The sequence below is a fragment of the Alligator sinensis genome, unplaced genomic scaffold, assembly GCF_000455745.1.
Source record: "Alligator sinensis unplaced genomic scaffold, ASM45574v1 scaffold50_1, whole genome shotgun sequence".
Taxonomy (NCBI): domain Eukaryota; kingdom Metazoa; phylum Chordata; order Crocodylia; family Alligatoridae; genus Alligator; species Alligator sinensis.
This window is the reverse complement of record NW_005842059.1, coordinates 1,566,686-1,585,799: the sequence shown is the minus strand read 5'-3', so window position 1 is coordinate 1,585,799 and position 19,114 is coordinate 1,566,686. Positions and strand designations below refer to the sequence as shown.

Here is a 19,114-nt window from a genome sequence, read left to right as displayed (position 1 = left end):
GGGAGTGGGGATTAGTGAGGAGTGGAGTGGGGGGGCTTGGGGATTAGCAGGGAGCATTGCTGCGCCCCGCTGACCCGGCTCCGCTCCCCAGCCACGTCCCCGCAGCCATGGCGCGGCCCCTGAGCGACCAGGAGAAGCGCAAGCAGATCAGCATCCGCGGCATCGTGGGCGTGGAGAACGTGGCGGAGCTGAAGAAGGGCTTCAACCGGCACCTGCACTTCACGCTGGTCAAGGACCGCAATGTGGCCACGCCGCGCGACTACTACTTTGCCCTGGCGCACACGGTGCGCGACCACCTGGTGGGGCGCTGGATCCGCACGCAGCAGTACTACTACGAGAAGGACCCCAAGGTGGGCTGGGCTGGGCTGGGCTGGGCGGGGGGCAGTGCGGGATAGGGGGCATGCAAGGTGTGAGCGGAGCCTGGCACCTCTCCTTGGCGAGAGCAGGATGCGCTGATCCATCCCTGGGGTCCCCACAAGCGTGGTGCACTGAGCAGGAAGCCCCCAAGCTGCAGAAAAGGGGTCCCACAACTAAAGTAGGACCCTCCTGGGGGACCCCAGCCCGGATGACTCCCGAGAGACCTGGGAAAGGCTGAGAGAGCTCGTGTCACTGACTCTGGAGAAAAGGCGGCGGGAGGTTTTGGCTGCATCTTTAAGTACCTGAAGGCCGGTTCCAAAGGGTGTAGCAACTGTCTTCCTTCATGGCTGCAGGGGACAGGACTAAGAGCAACCGTCTTGCATTGCAACACCGGGACAGTTAGGTTGGAGATTACAGCGTGCTCTCACAACACGTTAGCGGGCGGCCCAGAGAGGTGGTGCATGCTCGTCCTAGGATGTTTGCAAAGGCAGCTCACACCTGGCGGGGAGGGTTGGGTCACAGATGATCCTGTCTGGAGCAAGGGGCTGGACTAGGATGACTTCCTGAGGCCTTGCCTACCCTACTATTCTGTCCATGCCTTGAATAAAGCAGCCAGCTCTGGTCCCCACTCCTCAAAAAGGAGCTAGAAGAAGTAGAGATGGGCTTCCCTGCGAGGAAAGACTAAAGAGGCCAGGCCTGCTCGGGTGGGAAAAGAGACGCTTGAGGGGGAGCATGAGAAGGGTAACTGGCAAAGAGAAAGCGAATTAGGGATTTATTACTTACTATCTCAATACAAGAACTAGGGGTCACAAAATGAAACTAGCAGGTAATCAGTTTAAAACCAACACAAAGACGTTCTTTTTCACACCACGTGGTAAAGGGTGAAGCTCGTTGCCACCAGACGTGGTGGAAGCCGACTGCTTAGCCGGACTGACCGAGGGGTTGGGCACGTTCTTGGAGGAAAGGGGCATCGGTCGCTATTGAGCACGGGAGTGAGGGGCACGGCCTCTGCATCAGAGCTTCCTAGACCTGCAATGCTGGAAGCTGCAAGGGAGAGAGAACGGTGGAAAAAATCCTGGTCAGGCCCTGTTCATTCTCCCTTTCAGCATCCGCTCGCTGCCTCTGTGACCCAGGATCCTGGGCAAGATGGACCTAGGGTCTGACTCAGTTAATGGCGCTTACTTTGTTCTTATGATCTGCCCGAATACCCCCCGGATCAAGCTTTCCTACCTGTCCCCTTCCCCTCCCTTTGGATCTGTGTGGAGATGGGGGTCCCTTTTGGGAAGGGGGGGATCTGCTCTCCTGTTTGTGTTGGAGTTCAGGTGCTCTGCTTCAACAAGCCAGGCTGCTTTAATTTGCTCAGGAGCGAACAGGACTTGGTTGGGGCCTTCGTACAGGGCTGGGCAGTGCTGTTTACTCCCTCGCCCTGCAGCCTTCCTCGGGCAGTGCCGGCGGGGTGCGGTCTATCAGATGTTCCCGGAAGAGCCTCCCAGCGTCTGGAGGAATGCAGTTGGCCACACTGCCTGGTTCCTGATCCTGCTTGAAAGAAAAGTGAAATGGCTTTGCAGCCTGAAGTGCAGCTGCCTTCTTGTTCGGGCTTGGGGCTGGCTTTGAGCAAGCCATAAATGCTTGGCAGACAGTACATACATGCGCAGCCCCTCCCCACGGCAGGGGGTGAGGCTGCTTGAGCCCCGTCCTCCAGTTGTCCGTAGGTGCTGCCTGCTAATTTTGTTGCTGAACTTTGCAACACAACGTTCATCTCTTTGTGTGCTCAGGTCACCTTTCCCAACTCTGGCCCCTATTGCTGTGCTATAACTAGGAAACCAAAGAGCACAGGGGGGTTGTGCATTTTGGGTTTGCATGAATAAAGCTTTGCAGGAGACTTGCATAGTGCCTCATGCAGCCTGCGGCACTGCCTGCCCGGGCCTGAGAGCAGGAAGGGGGAAGGCAGAGAGGAAAAGGTTGGCCCTGAATGAGGGAAGAGATGGAGCAGTCTCTTGTATTTTGTGGCTGTGTTCCTCTGAGGTCCTTGCTAGCCCACTCTGAATTAATCTGGGCACAGGACTGCTGTTGTCAGTAGATTAACCAGTAATCCTGTTTGCTGCATTTGAAAACCCATCCCGATCTATTGATCTTAGTTACCTGTTGTGAGGTTTGCCCTGCCAGCTGCGATGGCTTGCGACACCTGTAGGTGCCTTTGATCTTTTGGTGCCATGCACAGTGTGGTAGAGCCCTGGTCCCTCTCTGGGAGCTCTTAGCTTGGCTGTAGCATCCGAAGTAGCGAGCATAGGAAGAAACCAGGGTCTGCAGATCCAAGCTCCTGTTGGTGGTTTAGAGTATTTGCCTGTTGGGTTTGAACAGCTCTGAGGCCCAGTGTGTGCACTGCAGTCTGTTTGGTCCAGGAGGTGAAGTCTGCTCCATCTCCTTTCACCAGTACACGCAGGGCCAGGGGCTGCCCTACATCCAGCTGTGTGCCCTTCCCAGGGACAGCCGTGGGACTTTGTTGCAGGTTACGGCTCTCAAACCTCTCTGATATCTTGTTCAAACAAAGCTCAGCCTCTTCCTCCCTTGCTGCTGCCAGGGCCCTTCCATTCCCTCATGCAAAGATTAATTGGTTTAAAATAGCAGCGAGGCTAGAGGGCAAAGTGTTGGAGGGAGAAACCAGGCCCCTCCATACCTCCAGGGCTTCCAGCAGCTGTCCAAAACCCTTGCTCTGCCTTTTAAACAGGAACAGGCAAAATTGCAGCAGACTAGAGAGCGTTTCTCTGGGGTTACAGCCATAAGGGCTCACCACTCCTTTTAAAGTGAAGCAGAAACCTGTGGTTTAGATCCCAACACTGGCATGTAGGGTCTCTTAAGCTGTGCTTATTCCAAACCAAAGTACTTGTTAGTAATAGAGATTTTTTTTTTTAATTTCCTCCAGACTAACACCTTGTATACAAAGCTCTAAAAACATTCCTGATCCTATAAACAGGTCCTATTACTCACTGCTTTAAAAGATGCTAAATTTGGCCAGGAGCGGGAGAAATACTCCCGTAAAAGAACTGTTTGCTGTTAATGAAGTCCCTGACTGTTTGGTTGTTCTTCTTTCTGTGCTTCAGAGAGTCTACTACCTCTCGCTAGAATTTTACATGGGCCGGACCCTGCAAAACACCATGATCAATCTCGGATTGCAGAATGCCTGCGACGAGGCCATTTATCAGGTAAGCCTGTTTAGATGAATGGTAGTTAATCACTAGTTTAGAGAGTCACAGGAGAGAGAGAAGTACTGTGAATGGAAGTAATCTAGTCTATTTAAACATTAAACCCAAGTCCAAGGTTGCTAGGGATATCAGCTGGTCGAGTATTCAAAAACTTCTGGTTATGGAAGGAAGTGACTTTGCCTTTGCCGTCAACAGCTTGCACGTATTGCTGCATTTATAGCACTTCAGTATCTGGATAGGCCTCTGGAGAGTGACACCCAACTTCCTCTTCAAACAGGAGCGTAAGCATGGCGAGTCCCAACTGCCCGAGGCTTGTGTCTGATCTCTGACTACAGAATTTGCACGTCGTGTTTTCTCCTTGGCTAATGAGTACCTATGGAAACTGCTCTGTAAATCCAGAGTGACTCAACACTGCCGTGTAGCAGAACCAGGGTGTGTTGTACACTGACTTCTCACAAATTGAGCTGTAACCTGGTCTGAGGTTTGAGTATAATCATTCAAAGCCTTTTGGACCCAATTTGATACTCCCTGATATAAGGAGTTTTATAACTCCATCAGGTCCAGCAGATCAGGGTTGTCTTTGGTCCTCTGTTAGCAGACTAAGCTGCTAATTGTACTTGTGGTTGTGTCACGTGGGACCAGCCAAAATGGTTGTGGTCCCATGTGATGCAGAAAATGCTTATTAATAGCAGTCAAGAAATGGGCCAATAAGCAGTCGGATAGTATAGTACAGTGGTGGATGCAAAGTGTGTGCTGTGGTCGCATGCTGACTTGGCCCGTAATCTTGGAATCAGCTCAGTGTCTCTGTGGCCTTTGTTTTTCAAGGTGCTGCAGCAAATAGCATGGACAGTTGAAAAGCAGGGCCTTGCAGCTATTAAACACAGTGGAAAAAGAGAATTCCATCCACTCGGTGGTGATAAATATATAAAGAAGAGTGGAAAGTTTACCACAGGCTTGAGATGACTAATGCACACTGCTTGGCTTTGCTCCCCCATTCATCATTGTATAACAGTTGCACTCAGACCAAAGTTTTGCAAACAGTAGTCTACCCTTTCAGTACTCCTGTACTAATGTCTGAGAGCACTTCAATGCATGGCATTTTTAAACGGGTTTTTGAACACATGGCTCATCTTTTGCAGAGTAGTTTTGTTTAATTTGTGTCTTCACCTACCAATAACATGGATGGCGTAGCAGCGAGGCCCAAGATGACTTTAAGAGGAAGGAGGTGCAACAAAGAGAATGTCATACGTATGGAAATAACTGGGATACGCTCTTCTGGTTGTTTGGAGAAGACCTTTTAATTGAATTATCTTTACCTGCTTAACACATAGTGCTTTCATTTTTTTTTTTTAAAAAAACCCTCTCTACATTTGATAAATTAAGCCAGTATGAACTTGTTGGAGAAATATAGGGCAGGAAGGGACCTCACGAGATCATCTAGACCAGCTCTGTGGTCAAGGCGGGATCATCCCTGACTACACTAGCCCAGCCAAGTATTTGGCAACCTGTATTTAAAAACACCCAAGGGTGGAGATGGAGTGGGACCTGGTGGCTTTACACTTCTGGTGTCCACTGTGTCTGGCAAAGATTCAAGAGGGAATTTGGTCCTCAGCATCTATCTGCTCGTCACAGCCGCAGAGATGAGGTTTGTGAATCTAAATTCAGGTTAGTCCAGCGTCGAGTACCGTGTACTCCATTTAAGTGCATACCCTCAGGATCGGAGAAGCAGCAGTGCTTTTACCCAGACCTAACAAGTGCTGTTTGCTGAGTGCACAGTGCCATGGTATTAGTGCTTCTCCTGGGGCAGCCCTGAGGCTGAGTAGCTCCCATTGCTTTCAAGGCATCTAATTCCAGCCCTTTGATAGCTGCCTTCCCTTTCCTGTTTCTGGTGCAGCTAAATAGGGTAGAATGGGTGAGGAGGCAGATGGCTGCATGTATGGTAAGTGTGCAGCTAACGGGAGTACAGCTAGTTACCATCTAGGCACTGGGACTGGAAGATGCTATGCGCTTAAGCAATTTGCACATAACTGCTAAGTGGAGCCAGTTGCTTACTGCTCCCACCCTAACAAAACGAGACGAAAACTGTTATGCGGTTACACAAATTGTGCGTGTATGTGTGTGCATGAGTGTGTGTGCTGACCCTGCCTGTCAGCTGGTGAGGAAAGGATCCTGTTGCTGCAGTTAGCAAGGTTTACAGGTGCTTTGTGGGGTCCCACACCGCTCTTGCTGCCTCGTGGCAAAGTGCTGCTGTGAACGTTTGTTCTGCCCGGCGTTCCTGGAGCTTGCACGTGTTTGTGTTCGTAGCTGGGGCTGGACATAGAGGAGCTGGAGGAAATTGAAGAGGACGCTGGCCTGGGCAATGGAGGTCTCGGAAGACTGGCTGGTAAGTGAGTTGCGGGGAAGTTTTCCCCAGCCATACCGCAAGTGTTGGGCATCCTTACACTTAATGCAAGGAATGTGATCTGGTGCATCTGCTTCATGGCAGTATCAACGCACCCCAATATGGGCCCCGTTGTGTGAGGTGCCAGGTTGCATGCGGTCCAATGACTGTCACCCCCACCCCTGACGGTACTACAAGCAGGTAAAACACCTTGAGGTGAAGCAACCCTGACTAGCATCATTTGCGGCAGCCTCAGCGTACTGGCTGCCTGCTCATACGTGTTGCGTGAACAGCGCTGCCTTTCTGCATTGCAGATGTTGCACACAATGCTGGTGACAGGGGAACTTTGCATTTGGGTGTAAGCCATTGGGCCATTAGTTTGTCCCTTAGTGTGCCCTTTTGGCCTTTCCTAACTGCAGGAGAGCTTCCCATTTCCTTTCATGCGACTGGAGGGGACTGTCAATCCAGGTTCCTATGCTGGCTTTGAGCTGCTCCTGTCCCCCCTCCCCCCAATAGTTCAGATACTCGGAGGCTTTTCTCTGGGCCTCCGTCTTTCTGGTTTTGCCCCTTCTTAAGTAGGACCCACGGTGGTTTTGGAGTGGAACCATGATGAACCGATGCCATTACACAGCGTCCGCGTCCAGGCACTGCCTTGGTAGAATTAGTTGCTGCACAGAAGGCAGAGCCGGCACTCTTAAAATGGGGACTTTGGAAACATCAAGCTTACCACCCATCAAACCCCGTGCTGGGAGGCTTGGCTCACCCCTACTTACACTTGTTTCCAACAGCCTGCTTCCTGGACTCCATGGCGACACTGGGGCTGGCAGCGTATGGGTATGGCATACGCTACGAATACGGGATCTTCAACCAGAAGATCCGGGATGGATGGCAGGTATGGACAGGCAGAGTCTCTTTGCTTCCCCCTCCCTCGGGACTGAAAGGATGTTTCCTCCGAGCAGCAGGAGACACTTGCAGAAGGCATGTTCTCCAGCTCGAGGGCTTCGAGTTTTACTTAGGCAGCAAAGCTGGATTTGCAGGTGCCAATGCCAGAAGCAGTTTGCTACTCACTGCTGAAGCATGCCTTGAAAGCCTGAAGAGTGTGCATGCGTGTGTAACAGAAAGGATTTTCCTTCCTTGCCCTTAAAGGAAAATTAATCTCTTATTCCCTGCCCTGCAGCTGGCACACTTACAAGTGTATCTTAGACCCTCAACACCAAGTTGCACTGTTGCTTGATCTAGAGTGTATGCATGTGCACGTGCAAGAGGGATTGTAGGCCGTTCTTTCAGAAAGGGAAGTTGTTTTTGACTTGGGGATGGGGCTGTGACTTCTGCTGCCCATTTCCATTTTCTTCCTGTCAATACAGGAAGAAAATCCTTTCTTTCTACATGTTTCTCATTGCCCCTCCACCTGCCCCCCGCCCCAGTAAGCTCTCCAGTTGGACTAGCCCTCATGACTGTAGCTATCTGATCTGATGGGTGATCAGACCGTATTGCACTGGAGAATCCCAGGCTCTCTGCTCAGAGGTTTGATCCTGCATGCTGGGGAATGTGCTCTCTGTATTGCAGGAGGGTGCATAACCCCAGTGTAGGCTGCAGTCCCATTGTGGCTCCATACAGATGGAGACCAGATGTGCACGGTCCCTTCCCTGCAGTCTAAACAGATTGAGCAGAGGGAGAAAGGAAAGGTTGCTGCTGTCCTATCAATGGGAAGTCCTAGAAGCATAGGAAAGTAGGGTGGAAGGGACCTCGGCTCCCCAGAGATCAAAGGGGGAGTTTTAGAGTCAGAAAATGGAGCCAGATGTTTTGAAGGTCCCAACTCGGTGCCTTAAATGAAGCTGTTCTTCCTCTTGGCTTCATGGGGCCTGGCCTAAGAGCAGGAAGCAGGGAAACTGCAGCCCACAATAGAGCCTTTGCTTGTTGACTCTTGCAGAAATCTGTGTATAGCTGAGTCATACAGAAAATCATGCCTGTGAGAGGCCTGTGAGCTTTCCCTGGCAGTTGTTTTCTGCCACATCCGCCTGGGCCGGAGCAGTTCTTCCTCACTGCTCTGAAACCGTACTCAGGACTCGCAGCAGCTGCTTCCTTATTGAACAGAGGAGGAGCATTGGGCTGCAGGAGAAAGCTCCTTGATTTTTTTGCATATCTTTGAAACCGGTGCAGAAATCCAGGTTAAGACAGAGCTCGAAACCAGTGGGTCGTTGAACTGGGGGAAAGCCAGCACGAAGGCGAGCGATATAAAGAAGTCGCGGAGTGGCACAGAGCCCTGCCTGATGCTCAGGACACAGCCCTTCCTGTCCACCCGCAGAGCTGCAGCTCCTCTCCAAAGTCTCATCTCAAGTCCTGCAAAATCCTTTCCTCCGGCCTGAGCAAATGCAGCTGTTTCTGCTTTGCTCGTGTCTGTGCAGAGTGGTACCCGTCACACCTGGGCAGAGCTCCCTGCTTACATCCGCAGAGCTACCTCCCCATCCTCCTGCAGAGCCCTGCTGACCCCTCCCCCTTGCTGGGAGCCCTGCAGAAACTTAACAGCAGTCAAGCTGCCGTAGCTGTATGGCTGTTGCCTGCCATTCCCCTCGTATTTCCCAGCTCTTTTTGTCTCGTACTTAGGCTCCTAGTACTTTGGGACAGGAGCCAGCTCTTATTTGTGTTTGTGCAGGGCCGGGCAAAGAGGGGTGCCTGGCCTCTGACTGAGGCTCGTCGGCCCTAGGGCAGTGCAAACAGTACATGGGAGCTCTCTGCTAGCTAGAGTCCCTGCCGTCCTGCTCGGATGGCCCTGGGGTGCCTTTGTTGAAGTACATGGCATGTTTGTTTAAGTCTGTTCAGCTCCGCACGTTTGGCCTTGGAGCTTATGAAAGCTGGAGGTGATTATCCTGAGTCCTCTGACTCATAGGGAGAGGGGTGACGAGCTGTATAAACAGTGGAGAAGCCAGCGTGCGCAGCTGGGAGCCTTGTTCTTATTGCAGAGCCGCAGGTTACACAGCGGGCCAGGGGACTGAATTGTTGCCTTGTCCTGACATGGCCCATCCTCTGCTCTCCTAACCTTTCCAGGACTGCTGTCTCCCCTGGAGCTCTGGTTTGGCGGCATGAAGGCGGTGTCTGATCTTGGAGCTTTCTCCTAGCTGCCTTTCTGCATTGAGCCACCATCCAGCTTCATTAACAGGTGCCAGGATGAGATTCTGATTAAATAACCTGTCCTCTCCTGTCCCTCTAGGGAGATCCAGTTGAGTTAGCACTCCTGCAGTTCCCTATTTGTTCTGGAAAAAGACCTGGCATTAGGCTATTGTAATCACCTTTGTCCAGAAGGGATGTTCTCTGTGCGTATTCACGAGTCTGGACAATATGCAGCGGCCTACACAGACTGGTATTTCCGGAGAGGGAAGGTCTTGCATGGTTGTGGAGGTCTGATTTAAAATAGTCTTTAAGCTGCAGCGTGTGGTTTTTTTGGGACATGGGGGAATTATTAACCGAGACTCCTGCAAATTGATAACCAGGGTTCAGTTCAGAGGTTACAAAACAGCGGTGCAGCTAATCCAGGATTGTCAGCGAGAGCGGTGACAAGGGGTGCCAAGAACCTGAAACGGAGCCCTCCATGGGGCTGTCCCATAAAACCCAGCCTGTAGCCCCATAAAGGGACTGGCTCGATCTTCCAGCGGGCTTAGTTTTACCTCCTCTGAGCTGGAAGAATGGAGTCGATCTGCCCGGTCGTGTCTGCCCATGTGGTTACCGTGGTGTGCATATAATTTGTGCTTTGCCTGGGGCCAGAATTTAAGACGTTGGGTTTTCTCCATCGAGTCAGCAGCCTGTACCTTCCTTCAAGTCCCTGCTCAACCATTCTAGCCCTGAATCTGAGGAATGGGCCTGTTTATTTGCCTACTCACTGTTTCTGCAGCTAATGAACTTGCCAGTTCTTCAAGCATCCAGAGGAGAGGCCCCCAAAACATTGCCTTTATTTAGGAGTCATGAAAACGATGCTATTCTCACCCTTGTCTCCACGGTTGAAACCTCCATGGGACTGTATCTGGCTTTGGGCTTTACAAAATGGAGACCTCTTTAGGAGGGTTTCCTTGAAGTCTGGCGTGGGACGGCTCGGAAGTGAGGTATGGGCTTGGTGCTTGCAGTTTTAATATTTGAGAGAGCAATGGGGGTCCAGTTCCCCCGGCTGTCTGTGGGCACCCAGCAGCCCCTGGAAGTCTTCCCCCGTGCGTATGACATTTACTCCCTGTATACCTGCAGGTCTTCTGACTCTTAACATATGCAGTTGCTTGACAAACCCTGTTTTTCTAGGCACCGCTGTGGAATGGAGAAGTAGACTAGAGAGAGAGAAAATGGTTGTTGCAGAGGAAGTGACACAACCTGCATGTTCTCTCCAAAAATGACACGGCCAGAGTCTCTCTTCCACCCGCTCACCTGCCGACCTCAGTCTATAGGTAGAGCAAGCTCTCTTTGCCCCCTGATGTTTATCCTAGGTTATTCTTCCAGTTGAAGTTGTAGGACCGCCGGTCACTTCTTTTCTGCTCCCTGAGCTGCTCTGACCTCGAGCGGTCTGCTTGCTGGTGAAGTAATGCAGTGAGTGAAGGGTAGCAGAGTCACGGCAAGGTATTGCAAGAGCCACCAGTAATCACATAATTAGACCGGCATGCTCTTAGCTCCGTGACCAAAACTGACACTTAATCAGCTTCAGGCTCGGATGAAGCAGAAGGCTGCTTTTCCCTTCTCATCTGGATGATACAACAGAGCGATCAGCCAGAACTTTTGACCCTGGCACCGGGTGAGATGTCCTCTGCTCTTCTGCGCCTCGGGCACTAAAGCAGGGCAGAGCCTAGTGTGAAATCTCTGGTTGATGCAACCGCCTGATCCGGCAGTGGAACGGACCGCATAGTATTTCAAGGTGTTGCCTGCAGCTACTGCCCTTGGCTGCTTTAGGGCCCTATCTTGAACTCGTCAGGCTTTCCTTTTCTTTCTCTACGTTCACCTTAAAAATAAACTCACTACCCGAAAAAAAATTCCCACTTTTCCCCTTCCTCTTTTCCCCAATGGAGAGAATAAGCTAAGCCAGCTTGCTCCTTCAGTTGTGTGGCCAAGGTGCCATCTTCCTTTACCCAGAGCAGAACAACCCACGTGTTCTTGCTATGCCCATGAAGGGAATCTGCTCGTCTTGGTATTAGGCTTTGAACCCTAATCCAGCACTGTGCTGTGTCTCCTTCCCCACTTCATACTTGGAAATGACCCAGTTCTTGTTCTGTTCAGAGCTGAAGGCAATGCTGAGAGGTGCCCAACTCAGAGTGTGACTTTTGAGACCTGATCTTCAGAGTTTACTAGTCTTGAGCAAAATGCCGGTATTCTCCTTGTCCGGTAACTTTGCACATCTCTGCTATTCAGAACCATCTGAGAGGTTACATCAGCAGTAGGCCTCTTTTTTGTTCTGCAAAGCCCATTTTTCTAATGTGTTTGTGTGCTTCCCATTCATAACGTGCTCCGTGCTCATAATGCATGCATGCATCCTCAAGATCGCTGGCTTTTTAAGGTCTGTAGACTGCAACAAAACTGTACTATCTCTTTCTCTGTACTATTCCAGTCCTGTATGCTTCTGCAAAGGCTTTCAGTAAAGAATGCTTGATCGCAAGTAATGAGGCAGCAGTGACGTTCAGTTTGCTTGGGCTTCACAGTGCAGCCAGCAGAGACCTGTCTAACCATCTCTCTTCCAGGTGGAAGAAGCAGACGACTGGCTCCGGCATGGCAACCCCTGGGAGAAAGCCCGTCCCGAGTACATGCTGCCCGTCCACTTCTATGGGAAAGTGGAGCACACGAAGAGCGGGGTGAAGTGGGTCGATACGCAGGTACTGAGCTACGCTGGTGCGGGCTGGATTGTGCACAGCCGTTTTCTGCCTGTCAGAGGGTGGGACGCATGGTTTCTTACAAGCTACAACTTTGGATGTGGGGGTCTACGTGAACAAAATGTGGGGCAACACGGCTGTAGAGAAACTAATGCATCTTGGAGCCACTTAGCAAAGTAACTTGGTGAAGGATCTGAATTGGGAATCGGCTGAAGTGGTGTCCACAGTCTGTGGCTTATTCTTTCCATAAACGGCAGGAAGGTTCAACACAACCGCTTATCGATTCTTCCTAATTCTGTTGAGCCCCCATGTAGAGCATCCTGACAACCCAGAGTCATCTTTTTAGATGACTACAGAGCTTCTGACGGGGAGGGGGAAAGGTTGGATGTGCCACTTGCCTTTGGCCAACCGAAGGGGAGTAACCTAGTGGCAGTCAGCTATCAGCTGCAGAGGGGCTAAATAAATGTGTGGTGGAGGGAAGAAGGTTCTTTCCGTAGAAATTGCACTACTCATTTCTTTTGCAAACTCCTTGCTTTCCCATCATAATCAATAGGAATAGAAGACATCAGTGAGGTTCTCCCGGCTGTCGAATAGTGCCCTGTTCATTTCTTAGCTTATCTGCAGCATCTACGTGCTTGCTTCTTATAAAAGGAAGTTGCTGGTTGCAAATTAATGATCTGCAAACTTTTTTCTTTTCTTTCTTTTTTTAAACTAATATTCGGTGGGGAAAAAAACTATGTATTTGATATACTACTGCCCCTATCAGAAAGGCTCAGGGCAAATTCTAGTGAAAGACAAAATGGCTTTTATTAAAGCAGATTAAAATAAAGCTAAAATATAACAAAACACCCCCCAGCTATACCCCAAAACTTGAAAATCCCACCTCACCCTCTGCTCCCTTGCCTCTCGCTAGAAGAGCATTTCCTGCGCCCCCCCCTCCAACCTCTTCCCAGCTCAGCCTCACTTCCTCCATAAAAGATGCATTTTTTGCTATATTCCCTCCATCCCCACCCACTCCTCGTCCCCTAATGTCCCTCCTAAGCCTATGCCTCCCTCCCTCATGGGGGGCAGGGGAATGGCTGTCCCCAAAACCCACTCATCCTCTTCTTCCCCAACAAGCACTTTATTCAATTTTAAAGTATTACAGCAAGAAACTCCAGAAACTCCTCTGACCACATGTCTGTCACTGCCCCAGGGCACCATTTAGCATTGTTCCTTTAGCATTGCCCCAAGGCAGCGTTGGCCCAAAAGAGCCCCCCCAGGGAGGCCTGCTGGTTTTGCGGGGGCTGCAGTCTGGCTGGGCCCTTTTCCCCCCTCCAGCTCAGCTGGCAGGAGTGCTGGGTCTGCCCTTGCCTCTCCCTGGGCTCCCATCCATTTAACCAATTTGCACATGACACTAATGATCCCGTGAGCACCAGCATCGAAACACCACTGCATTGGGAAATGTTAAGAGTTAGAAGCGCTAAGGGATTGTGTGCACACATGGCTGGGATTGAAGCTGGTGGCTGTGGGACCTGGGATTATGCCTCTCCAGAGCTGTTTTCTGTGGGGTGCGAACTCCAAGCTACTGATGTACAGTCCAGATCCCCCCCCCCCCCCCAGCCAGGTGGGGGGAAGCCAGGTTGGTCCAGCAGAGCCCCTCCATGCTAGCTGTGGATTCACGCCTGTTCAGCTGTTTACGATGTCTTCAGAAGAAGGCACAATTAGCAGACGCTTCCTGCTGTGGTCAGAGAAAGGGAAGTTTGCAAGGTACTGCACAATCATGCTGCTGACAGGAAATGAGCTCTTATCACCCCAGAGGCTGGGTCTGGAAAGCCTGGCCCTTTATGCAAGCCCTGTTTTTAACCAAACATTTTAAAGCTCCTTCGACAGCAACTCCTTTGTTGGGCAATGTTGGCCGATGCCAGTCTGGAAGCTCAGAATTTAAAAGGTCGCTCTTCCACTTCCCTACCAGCACCCCAAAATGCAGGAGCCGCTGCCAATGGGCAATCTCTGAACAAGACCCTCGGTGCTGATGCTGGGGGGTAGCCAGGACTTGGGATGGCTGGGGGTCTCTGGAGCTGGTTGCAGACAGTACCTGGCTGGTCTGGGCGACTCCTGGCTGCAGACTGGAGAGGACAAGGGGTGACAGCCTTTATCTACCACTGACTTTTCTCCTCACTCCCCAGATTCTTTGCAAACCCATGAAATCTCCCCTTAACTCTGAAACCCAGGACTTTCCAAAGTAAAGATGCTCCAGTGGGTGTAACGGGGGATGACATCCTCACATGCGTCTAGGTACCTTAGATGCCTTCTAAAGCACAAGTGAATGATACCCCAGTAGCTAGCGACCCAATTACAATGCTCACACTGGGGGGCTATCAGTATTTTTCTTGACTGGCTTTAACTTGCTTTTCTAACTCAGGTTTATGCACTGTTTTCATGGCAGCCTTTTTTTTTTTAAGCTAGACAGAGGATCATGAACTTGGGAGTCTTTCTATTGACTGCTGTGGGGGCCGGCTAGTCTTCATCCATTGCACCTTCACTGATGTCTTGAAGGCTGTCATTTTGCACAGGGCATATGTGCACCGTGTGTTGTATGGACAGAGGCAGAATATCACGTGATAACCCTATCTTAATTGCCACCTCCCCTCTCATAAACAGCATCAGTATGAGTCCTGTGACTCTTGTGTTCCAGGTGGTCCTCGCCTTGCCCTATGACACCCCAGTGCCTGGATACATGAACAACACAGTCAACACCATGCGGCTGTGGTCTGCTCGGGCCCCCAATGACTTCAACCTCCGGGACTGTGAGTACTTCTTTGTTTGAGCATTAGCTTGCTGGTTTTCTCAGGCTAGTTGGGTTCTTTGGGGCAAGGGAGATAGCAGGGAGGGGTTGTAGTGAAATAATGGATAAAATGCACCTAAGGCCAAGACCAGAACGTGCTATTTATGCAACTTGAAACTCATGCAGAAGGGGGGAGTATGAGAAGCAAATGTGTTGAATGTGCACATTATTTTCTGTTGCATCTGCTAATGGCAATGAATGCATAGTTTTACTTGGTTGATGAGATATTCCATGCTTGCCAATCTGGCAGCACTTTCTTGGCTGAAGCTGTGTTTGTCTGAATGCCTTTGGACAAACGTAGCAGGAAGGAGAAGGCTCTGGGTTGTTTCCTGACCGTCCCACCGGCTGGTCAGCAAACCCGTATTGCTATTTTTTTTCCCCTATGTCCATCTAGCAGCCACCTCCCAAATGCCCTACACAAAGCCTGTCAAGCTGCTTGTGTGACGTGCAGTTGCACTGACTTTGTCATTCCCTCCTAGTTAATGTTGGAGACTACATTCAGGCCGTCTTGGATAGAAACATAGCTGAGAACATCTCGCGTGTCCTGTACCCGAATGACAACGTAAGTCGCCCACCTCCTTGGAGGCAAAGCTGGCTCTTCTTGAAACCTGCTAAAGATTCAACTGCCAGAGCCTCTTAGCTGGTGCTGTTCGAAACAAGGGTCCTTGCAACTAGGAAAAAGATTTATCTGGCTGTCAGCGTGGTTAGCAACCAGCGCTTTGTTTGCAGTGGGAGCATAAGAAACGGTAACAAAAGAACTAGGACTCCTAATAACTCCTTGATGCATTGTTCAAGTCTTGGCAGCGCACCAAAGAGAGGCTGAGATCCTGCTTCAAATGAAGCCAGATCTTCAAAGCCAAAAACTGGAGGGGCTGCTACTGCTGAAATTGCCGCTTGAGGCTTTTTTAATACTTTCCAGAGGCCACAAAAGCAGTTGGCTCGTAGGAGTCGCCTTTGGCTGGTATTACTCTGCGCCTGTAGTGGAAGGCATAAACCATTTCCAGCCTAAATCTGCCTTGCAAGTGTTTTAGAAGTATCGACAGTTCCTCTTTCTGCTGAATTTTGACACATCGTCTGCAAAAATACCCCCAAAAAACAAAACCAAAAACATTGGCGGCTTTGGTGTTGTTTTCCTTCAAGAAATGTAGCTGGCTGTGAATGAGCATGGGTTAGTTTAAGATGCTTGGGATTTTTAAAAGCTAAACTAGAACTTTATTTTCTTTTACCCAACAAAATCAGACTGTTTGCACCACTCGGCATTTCAAAAACCAGTTCGTACTAGAAGTGTCCAGTGAAAGTGTGGGTTACATTCAAACCTCACTTGAGCTTGTCAGACTTTCCTCCCTCCGCGCACCAAACTGCGGTGGTGTTTCTAGCAATCTTGCTGCCTTACATTGTTCTTGCAATAAGGCTAATGATGCTCGCCATCCCTCAACCCTTGCTACCAGGATTGCAGCAGTCAGGAAGGTTCGTGTCTGCCAAGGCCTGTTTTAGATGTAAATTCCTCCGGCCGTGAAGTATATTCAGTGTCCTTGATGACACATGAATCACTTTCATTGGACTTCAGCTATAAACCACTGGCTCAATCTGTTGCTCTTTATTTTAAGACAAATGGTACTGTCTAAAAGAAATCAGATGACTTCAGTATCTTTAAGCACATGTATCCATATAGGCTTCAAATAGCTTGGTTTCACTTGCCCAGAATCTCTCATCTAGCATTATTTTCTGGTTGTCTTATGTTAGCTCATTATAAGTTCGGGAACATTTTATGAAAATCCACCTTCAATTGCATCAAAAAAAAGAAGCAAAATAACTTAAGAAATCGGTTCCCTTGACAGTTGCAACTTGTGCTTCCAAATCATTTGTGCACTGGAAAATCCCACCCTGAAACCTCATTTTAAACTAAAAAAAACCAAAAAGTTGTGTGTTGTAAAATACTTGTCTCTAAGCCCTGACTTCTGTCCTTTGGCCAGGCAGGGCCTGTTAGGGGAAAACAAGTCCTATTTAAGGAATGATTCTTAAATCCAAAATGAGTCGGGCTGAATTCCACAAGGTCAAAACATTGCGGGAGTTTGTGTTTCCCTGCTGTCAGCTTCAGCCCAGAATTGGAGAACGGCACTCGGAGATCACGGTCTGTCACATCCATAATATTACTGCAATGTTTGCTTTGTAGCTGTGCTGTCAGATTAGCACGTATCCAAAACCAGGGGCAGTCTCCGGGCTCTGGGGCACCCATACACCAGCACTGAGTCCACTGGAGCGGGGCAATTGCTGCTCCTGTATCAGCATCCTTGTGCTTCAAACGAGCTTTCGTTCAAGCACCCCCATCTCCATTTTTAGGCACGGGGACACTGATACAGGAAATATGGCGGTGCTTTAAAGTGGCTCTCAGAGCCACTAATTCAAGTGCACATCCCTGGAGCACATGTAAAAGTGCCCCTAAAGACTTGCTTATGGAAATGTTTTCTTTCTAGCTGTGGACAGAGGTTATTTCCAACCCACTTAAATGGTGAGGGCAAGTTACTTCTCAGGAGCACTCATTGATTGTTAGGACGCAGCTGTTAAGTCCGCATGCTCCTAGAAGCCTTGGAAGTGAGCTAAATCAGTGACTTCTAACCCTGTTTCATTTGCGGTTTTGCTACACACGTGCCCGTCTAGGAGCACACGGATATCCTAGCTACAGCATACACCAGCATCATTGGATATTGGTAAAATTGTGACAGCTGTCTATACCCTAAAACAGGATTTGCACAGGAATAAAAATAGATTCTTCCTGCACACTGGAGCCAGTCCTTTGGTTTGGGAAAAAATCATGAAGTGGGAGCTGGAAATGTGAAAGAAGCCAGCTAATAACAAAGTTAGTTTTCGAGCCTGTTGTGCTCTGGCTTTGACCATTATTTCTGTTTAATCCCACCACAGCCTGGCCGAAGGGTGAGGAGAGCTTTGTGTCCGGTCTGTAGTTGTGAGCTTAGATGAGTGTGCGTGAATGTTTTGAGCTATAGGAAGAATGGGTGGTGGTTGTTGTAGAGGCAATTGTTAGGGAGTGATATAGGCTTTATAATTTAGTCATCTTGGTTACAGCCATTGGGACCAACTTTGACGCTTAATCCTAGCCAGATGTGTTAGCTGCCTGGCTCCTGTTGCCAGATGTGCAGAGTTTCTTAGTGCCTCTATTCTTGGCTGAATTCAGTCGTTCAACAATTCCCTGTGATATAAAAAAAAATGGTGGGAGGGAAGGGAATAATTTAAGCAAACTTTCTTCTTTTCCTCTCTGTCTTCCCCCCTCCTTTGCCCACACTGGCATTTCTCCTGCTTCAGGCAATGACATACACCTGGGCAGCTCCCTTTGAATCTTGCCACATTCACTGGGATTCATGCACATTAATGCAGTGCTCAGCGTTGAAGCTGCCAAGACGGTAGCAGAAAGAAAGCAATTGGCTTTCAAATCATTTTGCACCGAGCCAGCAAGAAGCCTTTCTAAAGCCAGCCCCTTTGGCTGCAGCACATAGCATGGATGGTACTGAAAATGCTGTTGGGCTAAAACCAGGTCAGCTCAAGCTATCTGCCAATCTCATTTCTGTGTCTCTGGCAGTTTTTCGAAGGCAAAGAGCTGCGGCTCAAGCAGGAGTACTTTGTTGTGGCTGCAACCCTCCAGGATATCATCCGACGCTTCAAAGCATCCAAATTCGGAAGCACCGAAAGCGTCCGGACTGTGTTCGATTCTTTCCCGGATCAGGTAACAATCGTGGGTGAATGAAGCCTGTTAGCATCCCAGATGCAAAGCTGTCTTTGTTACAGCTTCAGAAGTGTTCGGCTGTAAAATCCAAACAGCCCCATTGGGAAATGATCTGTTTTTCCTAACAGAAATGCTTTCCAAACTCTCCAGCCTCCATGGAGAGAACATCCTTGGAAAGCTGCTGGGATGAGCACTGCCCAGAATCAACTAGCTTTACAGGGGAGAAGACCTAGGCGTAATATTTAAACCATGTGTGTCATTTGTATAGGTAGCAATACAGCTGAATGACACTCATCCTGCCATGGCTATTCCTGAGCTGATGAGGATTTTTGTGGACATCGAAAAGCTGCCATGGAGCAAGGTTTGGAAAACAGCCTGTGCATTTTCATTGTGATGGAGACTAGAAAGCGCTGCAGAACTAGTCTTGTTAAACAGCATGCGTCTGTCTCGGCATATTTTTCTAATGGCATATGAGAGACTATTGCTAAAATGCTTAGTGCGCCCCTGTAATTTTGTTGAGTTATTATTGAAAAGGTCAGTTGGCTTCACAAGGCTGCAGAGGGCTTGCTGTGTCAACACCAAACGTGCTGCCTTCACCTGGGTCGCAGCTGTAGGCACTGCGCAAATCCTTGCATTGGTTTGCGTGCCACAAGTGCACATTTAACACACTGGCACAACACGTTGTGCATACAATTTGCATGTGAGCTCCTGAAAAGTTAGTCCATATCTCTTGTTGCACTTCCAAGCTACCTGCCAGCCTGTCAACGTTTCTGAACAAAG

At 49.6% G+C, this 19,114-nt stretch overlaps 1 protein-coding gene across 1 annotated transcript in view; it reads left to right on the top strand.

Moving 5' to 3' along the window:
* Nucleotides 1-26: 26 nt before the first annotated feature.
* PYGL (glycogen phosphorylase L) overlaps nt 27-19,114 on the top strand; it is a 33,781-nt gene continuing 14,693 nt past the window's right edge. The window contains exons 1-9 of the mRNA XM_006023083.3: nt 27-350; nt 3,459-3,560; nt 5,865-5,943; nt 6,729-6,832; nt 11,643-11,774; nt 14,449-14,560; nt 15,078-15,160; nt 18,191-18,334; nt 18,603-18,695. Of these exons, the coding sequence (XP_006023145.1) occupies nt 108-350; nt 3,459-3,560; nt 5,865-5,943; nt 6,729-6,832; nt 11,643-11,774; nt 14,449-14,560; nt 15,078-15,160; nt 18,191-18,334; nt 18,603-18,695 (1,092 nt within the window). The 5' untranslated portion in view covers nt 27-107. The remainder of the gene's footprint in view (nt 351-3,458; nt 3,561-5,864; nt 5,944-6,728; nt 6,833-11,642; nt 11,775-14,448; nt 14,561-15,077; nt 15,161-18,190; nt 18,335-18,602; nt 18,696-19,114) is intronic.